The sequence below is a fragment of the Notamacropus eugenii genome, chromosome 6, assembly GCF_028372415.1.
Source record: "Notamacropus eugenii isolate mMacEug1 chromosome 6, mMacEug1.pri_v2, whole genome shotgun sequence".
Lineage (NCBI taxonomy): Eukaryota > Metazoa > Chordata > Mammalia > Diprotodontia > Macropodidae > Notamacropus > Notamacropus eugenii.
In genome coordinates this window covers 207,588,782-207,606,543 of record NC_092877.1, presented here as the reverse complement: position 1 = coordinate 207,606,543, position 17,762 = coordinate 207,588,782, and the positions used below count along the sequence as shown (strand labels likewise).

At 39.9% G+C, this 17,762-nt stretch overlaps 1 protein-coding gene across 1 annotated transcript in view; it reads left to right on the top strand.

The window, feature by feature from the left end:
• TMCO3 (transmembrane and coiled-coil domains 3) overlaps positions 1-17,762 on the top strand; it is a 77,392-nt gene that overhangs the window by 5,070 nt on the left and 54,560 nt on the right. The window contains exon 2 of the mRNA XM_072621892.1: positions 10,730-11,245. Coding sequence (XP_072477993.1) covers positions 10,802-11,245 — 444 coding nt within the window. The 5' untranslated portion in view covers positions 10,730-10,801. The remainder of the gene's footprint in view (positions 1-10,729; positions 11,246-17,762) is intronic.

The following is a 17,762-nucleotide window of genomic DNA, read 5'->3' as shown; positions in this document are numbered from 1 at the left end:
GGAGAGAGATGTACTGAATGATTTTCAAAATTCCAGGTCCAAATCTGTGATGCTGTGTTTAGTATTTGAGGAGGGATAGAGGAGAAGTGAATGAGTCATCTAAGTAATAAATCCACTCTATGGCTAAATCCAGGTGACTGACTTGTGTTTACTTTTAAGGTGATGACATTTAGAGTTAAAAGCTTTTGTGAAACTTTATCTTGGAGCTAGGTGACTTAGGTAATGTAAATAATACTTCCTTCAACCACATCGATGAGGAAATGAAACTTACACATAGATGAATTCTCTAAAAAACTGAAATTTATCTTGCAAATACTAAACTCTTTTTAAAAAAAAGTCACTTTAGATGGAAATACTTCTAAAATGTATTGAACATTTCCCTACTATTTTAAGCCATAAACAGAAAAAGAACTTTACTTTTTTTCTCAATGATCATATTTCATTTCTGTGAACCTCAGTAATTTCAATATATTGTAGTGCAGAGATGGCCTTAGGGTCTTTTGAAGTAGGTGCAGTTCTTTGCTTCCTGGAAAAACAAGCACAAAACTGTTTTGAGTTCTTGGACTGCTTTTTCTAGGTTTTCTGTCTTCTTTGAGTTGTTACTTTTTGCTGCCCTCAGTATGCCTGAATAGGCATTAACAGCTCCTGCTCCTTACAATTTGTGGCTGAGGGGCTAAGGCAAACTCTGTGGTACAAAGCCTCCTCCCTGTCCCATTGTACAGATGAGGAAAATGAAAGCTAGAAGTTGAGATCTACCCCCAAGTCACACAGCATTAAATGGCAGAGCTAGGATTCAAACCCAGTTCTTCTCACTCTTCTTATTGGATTTGAAGTGGGTTGTTCAAGTCATAAAGTAAGTGAAGGAGAAAGAGTTTGAAACTTGAGTTTTGAGATTCCAAATCCAAATTTTTAAAAGATTCTTACACTGCTAGAGGTAGGGGTTTTTGTTTTTGGTGGGGGCTGGTGACTTTTCTTTATTTTGAACTTAACAAACAAAATTAGAATTTAGTTCCATATATATGTATATAAAGTCAAAGATGCTTGAATATATAATGGTGAATGGCTATAACATAGGGCTTGATGTTATTTTAAAATGTGTTCAACATGTAAGATTCAAAGTTCTCTTGCGTTCCTGATTCTGTTCTCTTCTGTGCATTTAAAAGAAATGTTTCAATGACCCTCTTTGTCAGTCCTATTCCCAACCCCTTTTATCATCCCTCTCTCCCCATTTTGTTTTTTTTATTTTTTTTTATTTTTTATTAAACTTTTAACATTTATTTTCACACAATTTTGGGTTAAAAATTTTCTCCCCTTTTTTCCCCCTCCCCCCCCCCAGACCCAAGTTTTCTAATTGCCCCTGTGACCTATCTGCTCTCTCCTCTATCCTCCCTCCCTGCCCTTGTCTCCGTCTTCTCTTTTGTCCTGTAGGGCCGGATAGCTTTCTTGACCCCTTAACCTGTGTTTCTTGTTACCCAGTGGTAAGAACATTACATTTGGTCCTAACACTTTGAGTTCCAACTTCTTTAGCTCCCTCCCTCTCTACCCCTTCCCCTTGGAAGACAGGCAGTTCAATATAGGCCATATCTGTTTAGTTTTGCAAATGATTTCCATACTAGTTGTGTTGTATAAGACTAACTATATTTCCCTCCATCCTGTCCTGTCCCCCATTACTTCTATTTTCTTATGGTCCTTTCCCTCCTCATGAGTGTCGACCTCGTATTGCATTCTCCTCCCCATGCCCTCCCCTCTATCCTCCCCCCCTTCCTGCTTGTGCCCCTGTCCCCCACTCTCCTGTATTATGAGATAGGTTTTCCTATCAGAATGAGTGTGCATTATATTCTTTCCTTTAGTGGAATGTGATGAGAGTAGATCTCATGTTTTTCTCTTGCCTCCCCTCTTTCTCCCACCACTAATAAGTCTTTTGCTTGCCTCTTTTATGAGAGATAATTTGCCCCATATAACTTCTCCCTTTCTCCTCCCAATATTTCTCTCTCACTGCTTGATTTCATTTTTTTTTTATTATATGATCCCATCCTCTTCAATTCACTCTGTGCACTCTGTCTCTATGTATGTGTGCGTGTGTGCATGTGTGTGTGTGTGTACTCCCACCCAGTGCTCAGATACTGAAATGTTTCAAGAGTTATAAATATTGTCTTTCCATGTAGGAATGTAAACAGTTCAACTTTAGTAAGTCCCTTATGATTTCTCTTTGCTGTTCGCCTTTTTATGGTTCTCTTCATTCTTGTGTTAGAAAGTCAAATTTTCTTTCCAGCTCTGGTCTTTTCATCAGGAAAATTTGAAAGTCTTCTATTTCATTGAAAGACCATTTTTTCTCCTGAAGTATTATACTCAGTTTTGCTGGGTAGGTGATTCTTGGCTTCAGTCCTAGTTCCTTTGACTTCTGGAATATCCTATTCCATTCCCTTCTATCCCTCAATGTAGAAGGTGCCAGATCTTGTACTATCCTGATTGTATTTCCACAATACTTGAATTGTTTCTTTCTAGCTGCTTGCAATATTTTCTCCTTCACCTGGCAAATTCCAGAATTCCCAGGTGAAGGAGAAAATATTGCAAGCAGCTCTCTCCCCATTTTGAAAAGAGAAACAAAAACAAAATCCTTATAATAAATATGCATTGTCAGGCAGACCAAATTCCCACATAGGTCATGTCTAAAAAATCTGTATCTCATTCTTAATCTTGAGTCCATCACCTCTCAGGAGGTAAGTCACCGGCACTCTGGAATAGTGAGATAGTTATTCCAATAAGGAGAATTCTTAAGTCTTTGTTTGATTTCATTGGCATATGGGTCTAGCAGTGTTATCCCTGGTTCCTTCTTACTTAACAGTGTCTCCCAGGGTTCTACCCTGTCTTACCTTCTTACTTACCTTCTTTGTCAATGAAGGATGAACACACACACACTTTCTTACCTAGACTTTCTCACCTGATGATCTAATCATCTCCCATGGATTCAGTTTTCATTTTCATGCAGATGATCTAGACTGATCTCCAGCTGTGTTTTGTACATCTCAAACTAGATGTCCCATAGATGTCTTAAAACATGTCCAAAATGGAACCTATCATTTTATCCTTCTCCCCTGCCCCCAACACTTCCTCCTTTCAAACTTCCTTATTACTCTCCATGGTACCACCAACCTCATGCTGTCACCTAGCCTTGAAACTGAGGCATTGTCCTCAACTCCTATAACAGCAAGGACCCTGGCATACACAGGAGGACCTGCTGTACAGGTTCTTAGATCTGCTTTTCTAAAAGGAAAGCAGCTTTTGCGGGGTCAGTAATTTACTTTAATCAAGCACATATATCATTCACTTAGTTCAGGGGAAAAGTCAGCACCCTGAACTTAAGAGAAAATACACAGGAATAAAGACTAACAGATAGGGCTTCCAACTATCTGACCATAAGCAATACATCCATCACAGATCAACAGATCCAACTGTCTATTACATACATACATAGTTACCAGAGAGAGAAGCACCAACATCTGGGTTTTCAAGGAGGTGGGGGCAGAGCAGGGCCCTTAGTGGCTACCCAGAGCCACCTCTGGCCAAACAAACACTTTTAATGAGTTAGCCCCAAAACAAAATCTCACCTCAGTATTTATACACTTTTCAGAGCCAGAGGGCATCACAACCTTTGAGAATCAGTGCCTCATTAGAAATTAACAAAAAGTGTGGGCCTTCCTACAAAACCAATCTCCCTTAATGTTGCTTCCCTTAGTGGGCAGGCTCATTAATGGGTGGGGAAGATCTTGAACTCTCGTGAACATAATTAACATTACAATTCTCACTGTCTGACACCACTTTTGACACCTAGAGCAATCCCTGCTCACTTCATACCTGGACTATTGCAATGTGGTCTGATAGTTGGTCCCCCTGCCTCAAGTCTCTCTCCACTCCAGCCCATCATCCCTCAGCTATCAAATCTTCCCAAAGCACACGTCTGACCGTCAACCTCTTCCCTCATTTGGCGAACTCCAGTGACTCTGTTACCTTCAAACTGAAGCATAAAATCCTCTCTGACCTTTAACTGAATCATAACTTCGTTCTCCTTAACTTTGTCCAACATCTTAGGCCCCCTTGCTGTTCCTCTGACTAGAGGCAGCTACATGGGGCAGTGGATAGAGTAGTGGGCCTGAGATCTGGAAGACTTCTAGGTTTGTGACCCTGGGAAGTCACTCTGTTTGCCTCAGTTTCCTCTCAGGCAAAATTCCTCTAAAATGAGGATTAATAACAGCACGTGCCTTGCAAAGTCATTGTGAGGATCAAATGAAATAATAATTATAAAGCACTTAGCATAGTGCTCAGCACACAGTGGGTACTATAGAAGTGCTTTTTCCGTCCCTTAGAGGCATTTTCTCTGGCTCTGCCTTACTCCTGGAATGCTCTCCTTTCTTTGTCTCCTGGCTTCTCTGACTTTTTTCAAGTCCCAATTAAAATTCTGTCTTCTAGAAGATGCCTTTCCTCATCTTTCTTAATGCCAGTGCCTTCTCTGTTGATTATCTCCAATATATCTTGTATATTTCTTATTTATATGTAGTTATTATATATAGGTATATACAAGATATGTGCAGAATAGATGGAAAGGAGTCCTGATGAGGGAAGAACAATACTGAGGAAGGCCTCTTGCAAAAGGTAGGATTTGACTTGAGTCTTGAAAGAAGCCAGGGAAACTAGGAGATAAGGGTGGAAAGTGTTCAAGCATGAGTGAGGCACAACCAATGTAAGAGCACAAGGGTAGGAAAGAGCTATAGACCAGTATGTAGCTCTTGAGTATGTGGAAAGGTAGAAAGTGGCCAGGTTGTGAAGAGCTTTAAAAGCTAAACGTAGGATTTTCTATTTAATTCTGGAGGCAACAGGGAGCTACTGAAAAAATTATTTGGTGGTAGGGGCAAGGAGACATGGTAAGACAGGTGCTTTAGGAAAGTCACTCAACTCCTGGCAGCTAAATGGAGGAATCTGAGGCAAGGAGACCAATTACAAGAGATGTTATTATAGAAGTAAAAACTTTGCAAATTTGGTATTGGACTGGTTGTGTAAGATGAGTGAGCGTGAGGGGTTGTGAGCCTGGGTTACTGGGAGGATAGTGACACCTTTGACAGTAATGAGGACGTTTGGAAGAAGGGAAAGTTTGGAGAGGAAAAATAATGAGTTCTGATTTGGATATGTTGAGTTTGAAATGCCATGAGGACATTTTAAGAGATAAATTAGGACTGGATACATAGATTTGGAAATCATTTGTTCAGAGATAATAATTGAGCCCATGGGACCTGATGAGAACACCAAGTGAGATAATCTAGAGCAGGAGTTTTTATCTTTTTTTGTATCATGGTCCTTTTTAGCAGTCTATTGAAGCCTACGACCCATTCTCAGAATAATGTTTATCAAAAATAAAAAACAACACAAAGGAAGCCAATTATATTGAAATACATTTATCAAAATCTTTAAAGAAAACAAGTTCATGGTCCTAGGTTAAGAACCTGTTGTTTATAGGAAAAAGAGTAGAGGGTCCAGGGCAAAGCCTGGGAAATACCTAAAGTTTGTGGATTTGACCTCGATGAAGATCCATCAAAGGAGAGTAAGTCACACTGGTAGCAGAAAAACCAGGAGAGACTAGTATAACATGAGCTTATAGAGAGGAGGATGAGATGAACAGTGCCAGATGTTGCACAGAGGTCAAGGAATATTGAGAGACTATTTGGCAATTAGATCTTTGGAACATGGCCAAAAAGATGGAGAAAAAGACATGTACTCTGATCCTTAAGACCTCTTAACAATCATAATGATAGCGAGAATTATATTAATAACCAACATTTAATGCTTACTCTGTGCCAGGCACTGTACTAAGCACTTTACAAATATTTTTTCATTTGACCCTCACAACAACCTTGGGAGTCAGGTGCTGTTATTATCCTCATTTTACAGACAAGGAAACTGAGGCAAATAGACGTTAAGTGACTTGCCCAGGACCAAACATGTATTGACTATCTGAAGAAGTATTTGAGCTCAGGTCCTCCTGTCTCCCGGCTAGTGCTCTAACCACTGCCCCACTTACTGCTGCAAAACTCCCTTCAATAAGAAATATGTCATGAGGTAAAATAATTGAAGCTGTCTTCAGTTATTACAGAGTCTTGCTGCCAAGACACCAAGAAGTCTAATGAGGTAACAACATGATGTATTCACAGCAGACAAAGCTAATCCCTGGTTGTTAACTTGATTACTAGCACAGAGGCTTGTGCTCAGCTCTACTCAGCAATTGACTCCTTTCTTTCACTGCTTTCTGTGTCAGCATACTGTGCTTTTGCCCTCACGCTATCATTCTGTGGCAACAAGTAGCAAAACTCAATTCTGCCCACCCTCCCTTATGAGAAAAGGTTGTACTTCCAGAGATGATATCCTGTATCTGGAGAGGGGGATCAAAGCTTCTAGGAGCAGTCCACATCCAGAGCCATGCAAGGGCATGGACCAGAAAAGAGATTTTTATGGCAACTAGGAAAGAAAATGAACATGGAAAAAGCAGGGGTAGAGGTGGACCACATGATCAGGGACCCAAGAAAACTTCTACCATGGGAGAAATACTTTTATCCTTTCTATCTCCTGCAGTAATTGATACTTCTAAGAATGAGCACAACAGGAAAAAAGGAGAAAATGACAAGTTCTCCAACTCTCTAACATAAAAACTATTTAGAAGGAACTCAAATTTGGTAGTTTAGAAGCCTTAGTTCTGTGAGGAATATAGACTAAAAAAATAAAAAGGATCATGGATCAAAGAATAAAAGTCTACAATAGAAAGTAAAGAAAATGAGGAAAGGAAATTCAGTGTCAAACATGTAGGAAATATCAGAACTGGCACTCAAATCAAGGTCATCTAACTCCAAACCTGGCACTTTAAACTTTCTCAGGTGGCTCCCCCTGACTTCAAGAAATATTTGTTCTGCTAGTAGATGTCGTACTTAAATAGGTATGAGAGCTGAGCCTTGAGGGAAGTAAAGGATTCTAACTGGTAGAATCTAGGAAGAAGTGAATTTCAGGAATGAAAGAGAAAGAAGAACTCTTAAGTTTGGGGAATAGGAGGTAGAGACCAGTTTGGCTGGAATATAGAGTACATGAAAAGGCAAGGCAGGGAGGTGTTGTAATGTGTAAGTCTGGCTGAGGGTGGTGGTGGTGGTGAGTGTTCATCCTTTGTCCTGGAAGAGCACCGATGACATCTGGAGATGTGTGTCTTGACTTGCCAGTGAATTGGATTTAAGTGAGGCAGGCTGTGCAGTCATCAGCCTCACTTTCCTTCAGTCAACCAAGTCCAATGGTAAATCATAGGTCAGAATGAATGGCAATAGCTCAGCATGCAGTGGGAGACCTTGGGCTTTTTAAGCTAAGGTCTTTCCCAGGTCACAATTTGTCTGACACAACACCTATTCAGTGACTAAGGGCTATTTGAGAATTGAGGCTAAAGGTGGCCTAGTTTGACTTCCCAAAAGAATCAGTCTGGGATAGAGGAAGACCCCTAAGTTTCTGACTACAACAGAAACAATTTCTATTTACACTTCCTCTGAGCCATTAAAACCTAAACTATGAATAAATGAGTCTTGGACTGGAACCTATTGTTGGCCTATCAGTGAGAGGTAGGATGATTTTGATTTAAAGGAATAGCTGGGAAGCTTCATTTGAATCACAATGAGCTTTTATCAAAGCCTCCTTTACCAGAGCTGTTTGGTAGTGTGCACTTCAAATCCAAGCTACCAGATATAGGCTAAGACTGCCTGATCTTTGGAACTCAAAAGTTATGAGCAACAGTGGGGCTTAACTGGTCAGGTGTCCACACTTAGCCTGGCATGAGTATGTTGATCTGGGGTTTGGGGGGGAGGGAGGCCAAACTAAGGTACCTTAGGAGGGGTAAATTGACTCATGTCGGAAATGAAGCTGGTCAGAACTCTCATGCTGATTAGTGGTGGGGTCAGGTGTGTGGAAATTGAGTCAACCATGCTGACTCCATCTTGCGATTCCATTTAGATCTAGCTCTGGATCCAGCTTCCTCTCTGTTCAATTATAGGTCTAGTCCAGAGGTTGCGAAACTTACTTGGTGCAACACCCCTTTCAAAAAAAATTATCCAGTCCCCCCGGGGAAATCTTCTTTCTTTAACTTCTTTTTAAATTTGTTTCATTTCAAAAAATATAAAATATATTTCTTAAATGAGGTGTCTTAAATTTGACAATATACTGTACATTTGTGGGGGTTTCCTGCTTTGAAATTTTGATGTTGCAATATTGTGTAATATAACCATTATAAACAAGTTATTACACACACATATTCCTGCCAATGGATGCTGGACTTCCCAACAATGTACTACATGCTCACCTGTAAACACTTGCTTGTTAAGACCTCTTGATAGACTTGACCACTGATCAGTTATGTTATAACCAATTATAACTTGTTATAACCATTTATAACTCACATTTTGTGTGTTTCTTTGGAAAATAATGTAATCACAATGACTTTAATTGTGTTACACAACAGATGAAACGTATGAACGGTTTTTTGAAATTTTCTTCTCTTTTTTTGTGGTTCCACAGCCCCCTTATTTTTATTCAATGCTAATTGAATTGCCAATCCCAATTGCACCCAGGGCTACTATCACCTCCCCCCCCCCCCCCCCCCCCCCCCCCCCCCCCCCCCCGTCAGTCCAGCGCTCCCCCAGGGTGGTATCAGCCATTTTGGGAACCTATGTAGGGATCTACTCCAATTTCTGTTTGGTGAGAAACTTTATTCATTGTGAGAAACCTTTATTGTATTGTCTGACCCTAGCCCTGCATGGCTGGGAAGGTGCACCACTTCTACCTGCTGACCCAGTATGCTAACCAGAAGACTAATCCAATCTAAGAAGTGAAGCAAGGAGTTTTCTCACAGTTACACATCTCAAGCAACCCATATGTCTTAATCTGAAAACTGGCCCTGTACTGGTTAGTCAGTTATTATTTCCATGTTCCTTCGATTGAATATAGGCACTTGAGAGGAATAGAAACACCTCAGTCTTAGGAATTGGAAATTTGGGAAGTCCATAATCTTTCCTTCAGTTAGAGATCATATTACCTGATTTTGTATATTGGTCTTATTTGACTAATTGTTTTAAATATATAAAAATCTGTCTCACTCTGTATTTGTGGTGTTTGGACTGACTAGGGAGTCCATTGACCCATTTATTATACTTGTTATGGTAATAAATCATATAGCTCAGATGATATCCTCACTTATTATCCACCACAGGCTCATAAGTGAAAGTATTTTATTCTATATAAGAAGCCACTGAAGATTTTTGAAGAGGGGAGTTCAGTGGGCATGTCTGTGCTCTGGGAAAACTAGACAGCCTAGAGAAGAAATAAGCTAGGAATCCAAGTAGACTGTTTCAGTAAGGCAGTGTCACTGTAAGGATAGGAGGGGATAGATCTGAGAAGTCTGGAGGTAGATTGCACAGGGCTTAGCAACTGGTAAATTGAGGAGTGAGGGGAAAAGAGCCGTGGATGACTGCGATTTCAAACCCGGGTGCCTGGGAAGATGCTGGTGCTGTCAGAGACAATCAGGAGGGAAGCTTGAAGAGTTCTAATAAATCCTGACGCTACCACTGGTGCTGCTCCTTGCAGTCAAGTTTCCCTGAAACCGAGGCCAGTGTACAGTCCTGAGATTCTTGGAGAACTCCAAACCACAAATTGCTGCGCACACAATTGTTCCTTTCATTCAGGAAAGTAGAATAAGCTGAGACTAATAACATGCTACACTTTTTACTCTTGTAGATCCTTCTTGACAAGGGACCAGGGAGATAAGTTCAGTATCTTCCCCTATGTATCACTAAAGTGTGTGTGACTGAAAATAACAGACTTGTCTTGATATTAGAAACTGAAGAAAACAAGTATTGTGATTTTTAACAATGAAAAACCATGTGGTATGTAAATGATAGCCCCCCCCCCAGTTGTTTTTAATAGTAGTTCTTTGTTAACTTTTGGTCGTAAATTAATAATGGGGTGATCCTTGGAATTTTATTGGCATAATGTATGTCAATTTAATAAAGACCTAGGCCAGGGGTGGGGAACCTGTGACCTCCAGGCCACATGTATTCCCCACCCCTCACCTAGACACTTATATTTAAAAATCATTTTTACTGAGCACCTAACTGCAGACACTCTCACCTAATGTCTTTAATTGGTACTACAAGCATGCAGCATCGTAAAGTGACATTACAGGATCAGTTAGTTTCATGGGAGCAACGTTATAAGTCACTAGATGAATAATGTTAAGACAACACAGTGTGAGGTATTTGTATAGAATGCTTTTTGTAATTTGGGTTCAAAACGTGGAGAAATGAAGGGCATGGTATTAATGTATAAGAGTTGATGAAAATTTTTCATCTTGGGCTCTAGAATGAGAGTCTACACCTGACAATAGGTTTTCTTTCTGGATGGTCCACAGATAACCAATTACTACACTACAGACTTCTTTTGAAAAGTATGAACATTTAAAAAATAAAAACTTCTTGTAGGTATATCAGTTCTTAAAATAATTTGCAGTCTTTTAACAGATGTGGCAGAGATTGTAATCTAAGCAAATAACCGTATACAGTTAATTTGTTAGTATTTTTCTGGGTGTAGCTTGCCTAATTTTTGTATTCTATTGTCCTCATTTCATGAATCATTTTTAATTGTACGTGTATTTCCTCTTTTTCAGCCCAGCATGTGTTAAAATGCACATTTTAAGTAACCTCCATCTTTGGACTATTCTGCTCTGCAACCTTGGATCATGAAGGTGATGGGAAGAATTTATCTTTGGATCTTGATTTCACTATTTCATTTGATAGTGTTTGCTGCAGAACATGAAGATGTAGCAAAACATGCAATAAAGTTGCATCGAGGGAAAGGAGCAGCTATTACTCAGAGAAAACAGTGGGTTCTAGATAATTGTAGAAGACTGTCTGGTCTTCTTCGACAAAAGAACGTGGTTCTTAACAAACTAAAAAATGCAATAAGAGCAGTGGAAAAAAATTCTGGACTGTCAGATGAAGAGAAACTCTTTCAGGTGCACACATTTGAAATTTTCCAAAAGGAATTGAATGAAAGTGAAAATTCAGTCTTTCAAGCTATCCATGGACTCCAAAGAGCCCTGCAAGGAGATTATAAAGATGTTGTGAACATGAAAGAAAGCAGTAGACAGCGACTGGAGGCTTTGAGGGAAGCTGCAATAAAGGTTAGTTCTTTCAGATTTTATTAAGTATTCTCAAAGAAGATGCTGCTGTTAATTTTTAGCTAGGAAGAAATATAGAGAACAAAAAGGAAAATGTTCAATTTGCTAATATTTCATTAGAGGTAAGGCACCAAAAGTATCTGCTTGCACTAAAATACACATTCTCATGTCTCATGTATAAGAGAACGTTTTTCCTTAAATATCTTAGTATTTTCACATATAGTGTTGCTACTATAATAATGAAATGTGCAGTGCACTACATATTAACCAAAAACTAGTACTAGTAACTTAAATTATGTTACCTATATTCAGCTAATAAAAATTAAAGTGAAAATATATGAGAACACACCTTAATTTTCATAGACATTTTATACATGCTGTATATGTTGCTGTATCTTAATGTGTTCATCACTGTTTTACAGTACCATTATAAATAATAATAATTGGCAGCATTTTTGCTCATGTTTCTGAAATTATGCTTAAATTTTTCTTAGTTGTTGACTCATCCTTACAAGAATATTTTTACCACAGTCAAAAATCTCATATTTTTAGGACATCTTTCTACAATAGTGACTAAATTATCTAGTATGAATAGTGATTCCAATTTAAAATTAAAATAGATTAAATGTTAATTCATTAATATTTCATTCCAATATTAAAGTTTTACATTAAATACTCAAATTTTATGAGGGAAACCTATATATTACCTTGTATATTTATTTGACTGTGATAGAGGGCAAGGAGTAAGGGTTGGGGATTTTAGGGTCTCCTACCATATGACTCTTCACAGATAAGGGTCTAGCTCCTCTACAGTAGAAGAAATCCTATTGTAGACCAGGAACTGCCCACAAAGAAAGGCCATTTCAAGTTGTGGACTCTCTAAAAAAGGAAGTTGCAATGCTCCAAAATGAAGCAGGACTTGTGGGAACTCTAACAACAGGAACTAGGTTTTTCTGGGAAGGAAGTAGGCTTCTCTACAACAAGGTTGCTGCCCACCATGTGTCAGAGAGATAAGTGACAGCTGAGAATGTGGTGTCCTGGGGGCCTCGTTTTATAACTAAGCAGCACCTGGCCTATTGAAGCTTTCATTTCTGACCCAGCTAGTGACTCAACCCTTAGAGCTGGGAAAAGCTTCAGTTGATTGGGGCTACCTAGATAGAACGTGGCCCCCCAGGACACCACACTCCCAGCTGCACTTGTCCCCATGGCATACTTTTGCTGGGAAAAGTGAAGGCTCATCTCTGTCACACTCTGCCCCACAGACAACCTGCAACTTTTGACCCTCCTCTGACTTATCTTCCATTGCTCTTTCTAGGGCCTGACTATCCTTATTCCACCTCCTCTCCCATCTCTTCACTCTCTACCTGTATGGAGACATGCCTAGCAAAGGATTCTGGTCTGCAGATGATAAAAAAGAGAAAGCATATCTCCTTCCCCAGAAATGCTTAACATCATGTTCCTCCCTCCACCCCCCAGATGCAGGTACCTGGGAAAGCCCCAGTCACCTTCCCCTAGTTATTATGACTGCCGGTTTGAGCAGTACCTCTTAATCCTTCCTTCTTAATTCTGTCACTACTTGTGTGATTTTGAGCAAGTTTCTTAACCTCTCTGACCCTCAGTTTCCTCATCTGTAAAATAAATTATCCCTTTCATTTCTATGAATCAAGCATTTTTAAATCGCTGCTATGGGCCAAACACTGTGTTAGATGCTGGGAATTCAAAACCAAAATAAAATAATCCCTGTTCTTGTGATTATATTTTGTTGGGAGAAAACAACCCATGTACATATGTAAGTATATACAGAATAAATATGTGGTAGTTAAATACAAAGTAGTTATGGAGGGAGCACACTAGGGAATCCAGAAAGCCTTCATGTAGATGGTGGTGCTTGAGTTGAGTCTTGAAGGAAGTGAGTCATGGACTGGATATTAAACAGTTCTCCAGGAGAACTCAACCATCTTAGGTCACCTTTTTCTAGACTGGAAAATAACTGGCCCTGGTGACTCTCTGGTTATTCTTCCTTTCCCTCTGATCCTCTTGAATCTGGTGCTGCATACGGATCCACATGGGTACAATAGCTAGAAGACAATAATGCTTTGTTAATCCTGCTGCTTTAGTCTCCCACTGAACGAGTGAGGACTGAAAACATTTTAAATTCCTGAAACTACAACATTAACATAAAACACCAAGTCACCTGATTGTCATTGATAATTTTGTTACCTAATACACTATATGTAAATCTCTAATACACCAGAAGCAATATTTTTTACATGTCACAAACCATTTGATTTGATTAGAAATTCTTAATCATTGCTAAATGTCATTTCCATCCATTAAAATAAGCTTATTATTGCAAACCCTGTGTGAGAATGACACATCCAGGCTACGCAAGTAACTTTTATAAATGGCTGGATTTTGGCTGGATATGATGGTACATGCTTTTAATACCAACTGATTATCCACACTAAGTTCAATGTGGTGGACCTTGAGGTGGGACAGGGATGAGCACCAGGTTGCCTAGGGAGGGGCAGGCAAGCTCTGCTGATAAGTAGTGGAATTGTCTGTGGGTGGTCCCCACACTTCCAGCCTGGGCAAGGTGAGAGGGAAAAGGGTGATATTCATAGAGGGGTAGATAGATGGATGGATGGATGACTAGCTTTGTAGCTTTAATACTATCATCCATTTAGTAACTTGTTGGGTGGTTAGCACAGTAAGTTAGCGTAATATTCATGCTGAATATTATTGCTTCGTTTTATTTGCCCTGTCTCTCATACCTTTTGTGTGTCCACATCCAAATCGTGTATGTGAAATTTACTTTTTCACATTAGCTGGTTCATAACAAAACCATCCTGCAAAGAGAGTAGTGGACTTAGAGAAAGGAGGGACCTTGGGTTGCTCTCTGGCACTGATGCTTAAGTAGAAGTGGGATAAGAAGTCTTTTGAAGCACAAAGTATTGGGCAGTGGAAAGCTCATCAAATTTGGAATCAGAAGTCCTGACTTCAAATTCTTCCTCTGCCACATGTCATGTTCAAGTCACTTTTTCTGAACCCTGGTTTCCTCATCTGTAAAAGAGATGATTGGTCTAGGTGACTTCCAAAGTCCCTACTGTGAGCTACTCATCTTCATTTTATTTTTTTATTTTTTTTTGCGTTCAAATTCTTTTATTTTTAATTTTTTTATTTTTATTAATTTATTTAACTTTTAACATTCATTTTCACAAAATTTTGGGTTCCAAATTTTCTCCCCCCACCCCAAAACACTGAGCATTCTAATTGCCCCTATCACCAATCGGCCCTCTCTTCTATCATCCCTCCCTTCCCTTGTCCCCATCTTCTCTTTTGTCCTGTAGGGCCAGATAACTTTCTATACCCCTTTACCTGTATTTCTTATTTCCTAGTAGCAAGAACAGTACTCGACAGTTGATCCTAAAACTTTGAATTCCAACTTCTCTTCATCCCTCCCTCCCCACCCATTCCTTTTGTAAGGCAAGCAATTCAATATAGGCCATATCTGTGTAGTTTTGCAAATGACTTCCATAATAGTCATGTTATGTAAGACTAACTATATTTCCCTCCATCCTATCCTGCCCCCCATTGCTTCTATTCTCTCTTTTGATCCTGTCCCTCCCCAAGAGTGTTGACTTCTAATTGCTCCCTCCTCCCATTGCCCTCCCTTCCATCATCCCCCCCACCCTGCTTCTCCCCTTCTCCCCCACTTTCCTGTATTGTAAGATAGGTTTTCATACCAAAATGAGTGCATTTTATTCCTTCCTTTAGTGGAATGTGATGAGAGTAAACTTCATGTTTTTTCTCTCACCTCCCTTCTTTTTCCCTCCACTAAAAAGTCTTTTGCTTGCCTCTTTTGTGAGAGATAATTTGCCCCATTCCATTTCTCCCTTTCTCCTCCCAATATCTTTCTCTGTCACTGCTTGATTTCATTTTTTTAAGATATGATCCCATCCTATTCAATTCACTCTGTGCACTCTGTCTCTATGTGTGTGCATGTGCGTGTGTGTGTGTGTGTGTGTGTGTGTAATCCCACCAACTACCCAGATATTGAAAAGTTTCAAGAGTTACAAATATTGTCTTTCCATGTAGGAATGTAAACAGTTCAACTTTAGTAAGTCCCTTGTGACTTCTCTTTGCTGTTCACCTTTTCATACTTCTCTTCATTCTTGTGTTTGAAAGTCAAATTTTCTATTCAGCTCTGATCTTCTAGTCAAGAATGCTTGAAAGTCCTCTATTTCATTGAAAGACCAATTTTTCCCCTGAAGTATTATACTCAGTTTTGCTGGGTAGGTGATTCTTGGTTTTAGTCCTAGTTTCTTTGACTTCTGGAACAACCTATTGACGCCCTTCGATCCCTTAATGTAGAAGCTGCTAGATCTTGTGTTATCCTGATTGTATTTCCACAATACTTGAATTGTTTCTTTCTAGCTGCTTGCAATATTTTCTCCTTGACCAGGGAACTCTGGAATTTGGCCACAGTGTTCCTAGGAGTTTCTCTTTTTGGATCTCTTTCAGGCGGTGATCGGTGGATTCCTTGAATACTTATTTTGCCCTCTGGTTCTAGAATCTCAGGGCAGTTTTCCTTGATAATTTCATGAAAGATGATGTCTAGGCTCTTTTTCTGATCATGGCTTTCAGGTAGTCCCATAATTTTTAAATTGTCTCTCCTGGATCTATTTTCCAGGTCTGTTGTTTTTCCAATGAGATATTTCACATTATCTTCCATTTTTTCATTCTTTTGGTTTTGTTTTGTGATTTCTTGGTTTCTCACAAAGTCATTAGCCTCCATCTGTTCCATTCTAATTTTGAAAGAACTATTTTCTTGAGTGAGCTTTTGAACCTCCTTTTTCATTTGGCTAATTCTGCTTTTGAAAGCATTCTTCTCCTCATTGGCTTTTTGAACCTCTTTTGCCAATTGAGTTAGCCTATTTTTCAAGGTGTTATTTTCTTCAACATTTTTTTGGGTCTCCTTTAGCAGGGTGTTTAGTTGTTTTTCATGCTTTGCTTGCATGTCTCTCATTTGTCTTCCCAGTTTTTCCTCCACCTCTCTAACTTGATTTTCAAAATCCTTTTTGAGCTCTTCCATGGCCTGAGCCCATGGTATATTTAATTTGGATGTGTGGGATACAGAAGACTTGACTTCTGTGTCTTTCCCTGATGGTAGGCATTGTTCTTCCTCATCAGAAAGGAAGGGAGGAAATATCTGTTCACCAAGAAAGTAACCTTTTATGGTCTTATTTTTTTTCCCTTTTCTGGGCATTTTCCCAGCCAGTGACTTGACTTCTGAGTTTCCTTTCCACACCCACCATGCCTCCAGATCCGCCCATTCAGCTCTTGGGGTCTGAGATTCAAATGCTGCTTCCCAGCCTCAGGGCTTTGGGCGGCGGTGGGGCTGCTATTCAGTGTGAGATTAAGTTCAGGTGCTCAGGTGGGAGCAGGGCCGCCACTCGGGGCTCACTTCCCTCAGGGGGTTTATGCTGAGACCTTCAACAATGGATCCCGGCTCCTCCCTCCTTGGGGAGCCCCGGTCCGCCGTTGCCCCTGCCTCCCGAGGGGGCCTGAGTTATGGGGACACCCCACTCCCCTCTTGACCAGCCAAAGAGACCCTCTTACCGACCCTTGTCACCTGTGGGTGGAGGGACCTGCACGGCCACTGGAGATTCCGTCCCTGAAGCCTGCTCGGATCTGCTCCCCTCCGTGCCACGTGGCCAAGGCAGGGCTGGGCTCCACTCCGGGTCCACGACGGACTTTTGGTGTCTGTTTTCAGGGCTCTCTGGAACAGAAATCTCCTCTACTCTGTTGTTCTGTGGCTTCTGTTGCTCCAGAATTTGTTGGGAGTTTTTCTTTACAGATATTTTATGGGCTGTGGGTACGGAGCTAGCATATGTGTGTCTTTCTACTCCGCCATCTTGACTCCTCCCCGCTCATTTTCATTTTATAGACAAGGGAATTGATATTTAGAGAAGTTAATACTGCCTATACTGCTTCTTTCCAGGGTGGTTGGGAGGATTAAATGAGGTGATCTGTATCTATATATACACACACATACATGTATGCAAATAAATCATTTGGTGGTTTTGGGTTTGTTTTTTTTTTTTTGATGTAAGTGAATAAATGAAAAAAGCATTTATTAAGTACTTACTGTGTGTCAGGCACTCTGCTGAGTGCTAGGGATACAAATACAAAAAGCAAGACATTTTTTGCCCTCAAGAAGCTTATATTCTAATAGACGAAGTTAGCGTATACTGGGAGAGGAGTGGTGAGCAGGGTATTGTGGTCAGAGAAGTCACAGGAATGTTGAATGGAGTCATAGGCAGTTGATTAACCTATTCTTTTCATGAATAAATTATGATAATAGTGCTAAGTTACTACATGATAATAAGTTAATTGTAATTTACATTTATAAAGCATTGAAAGTTGATAAATTGCTTTTAAGATTATTATTTGAATCTCCTGACAGATCTGTGAGATCTATGTATATCGAGGAGGGGAGGATAGCCAAGTAACTATC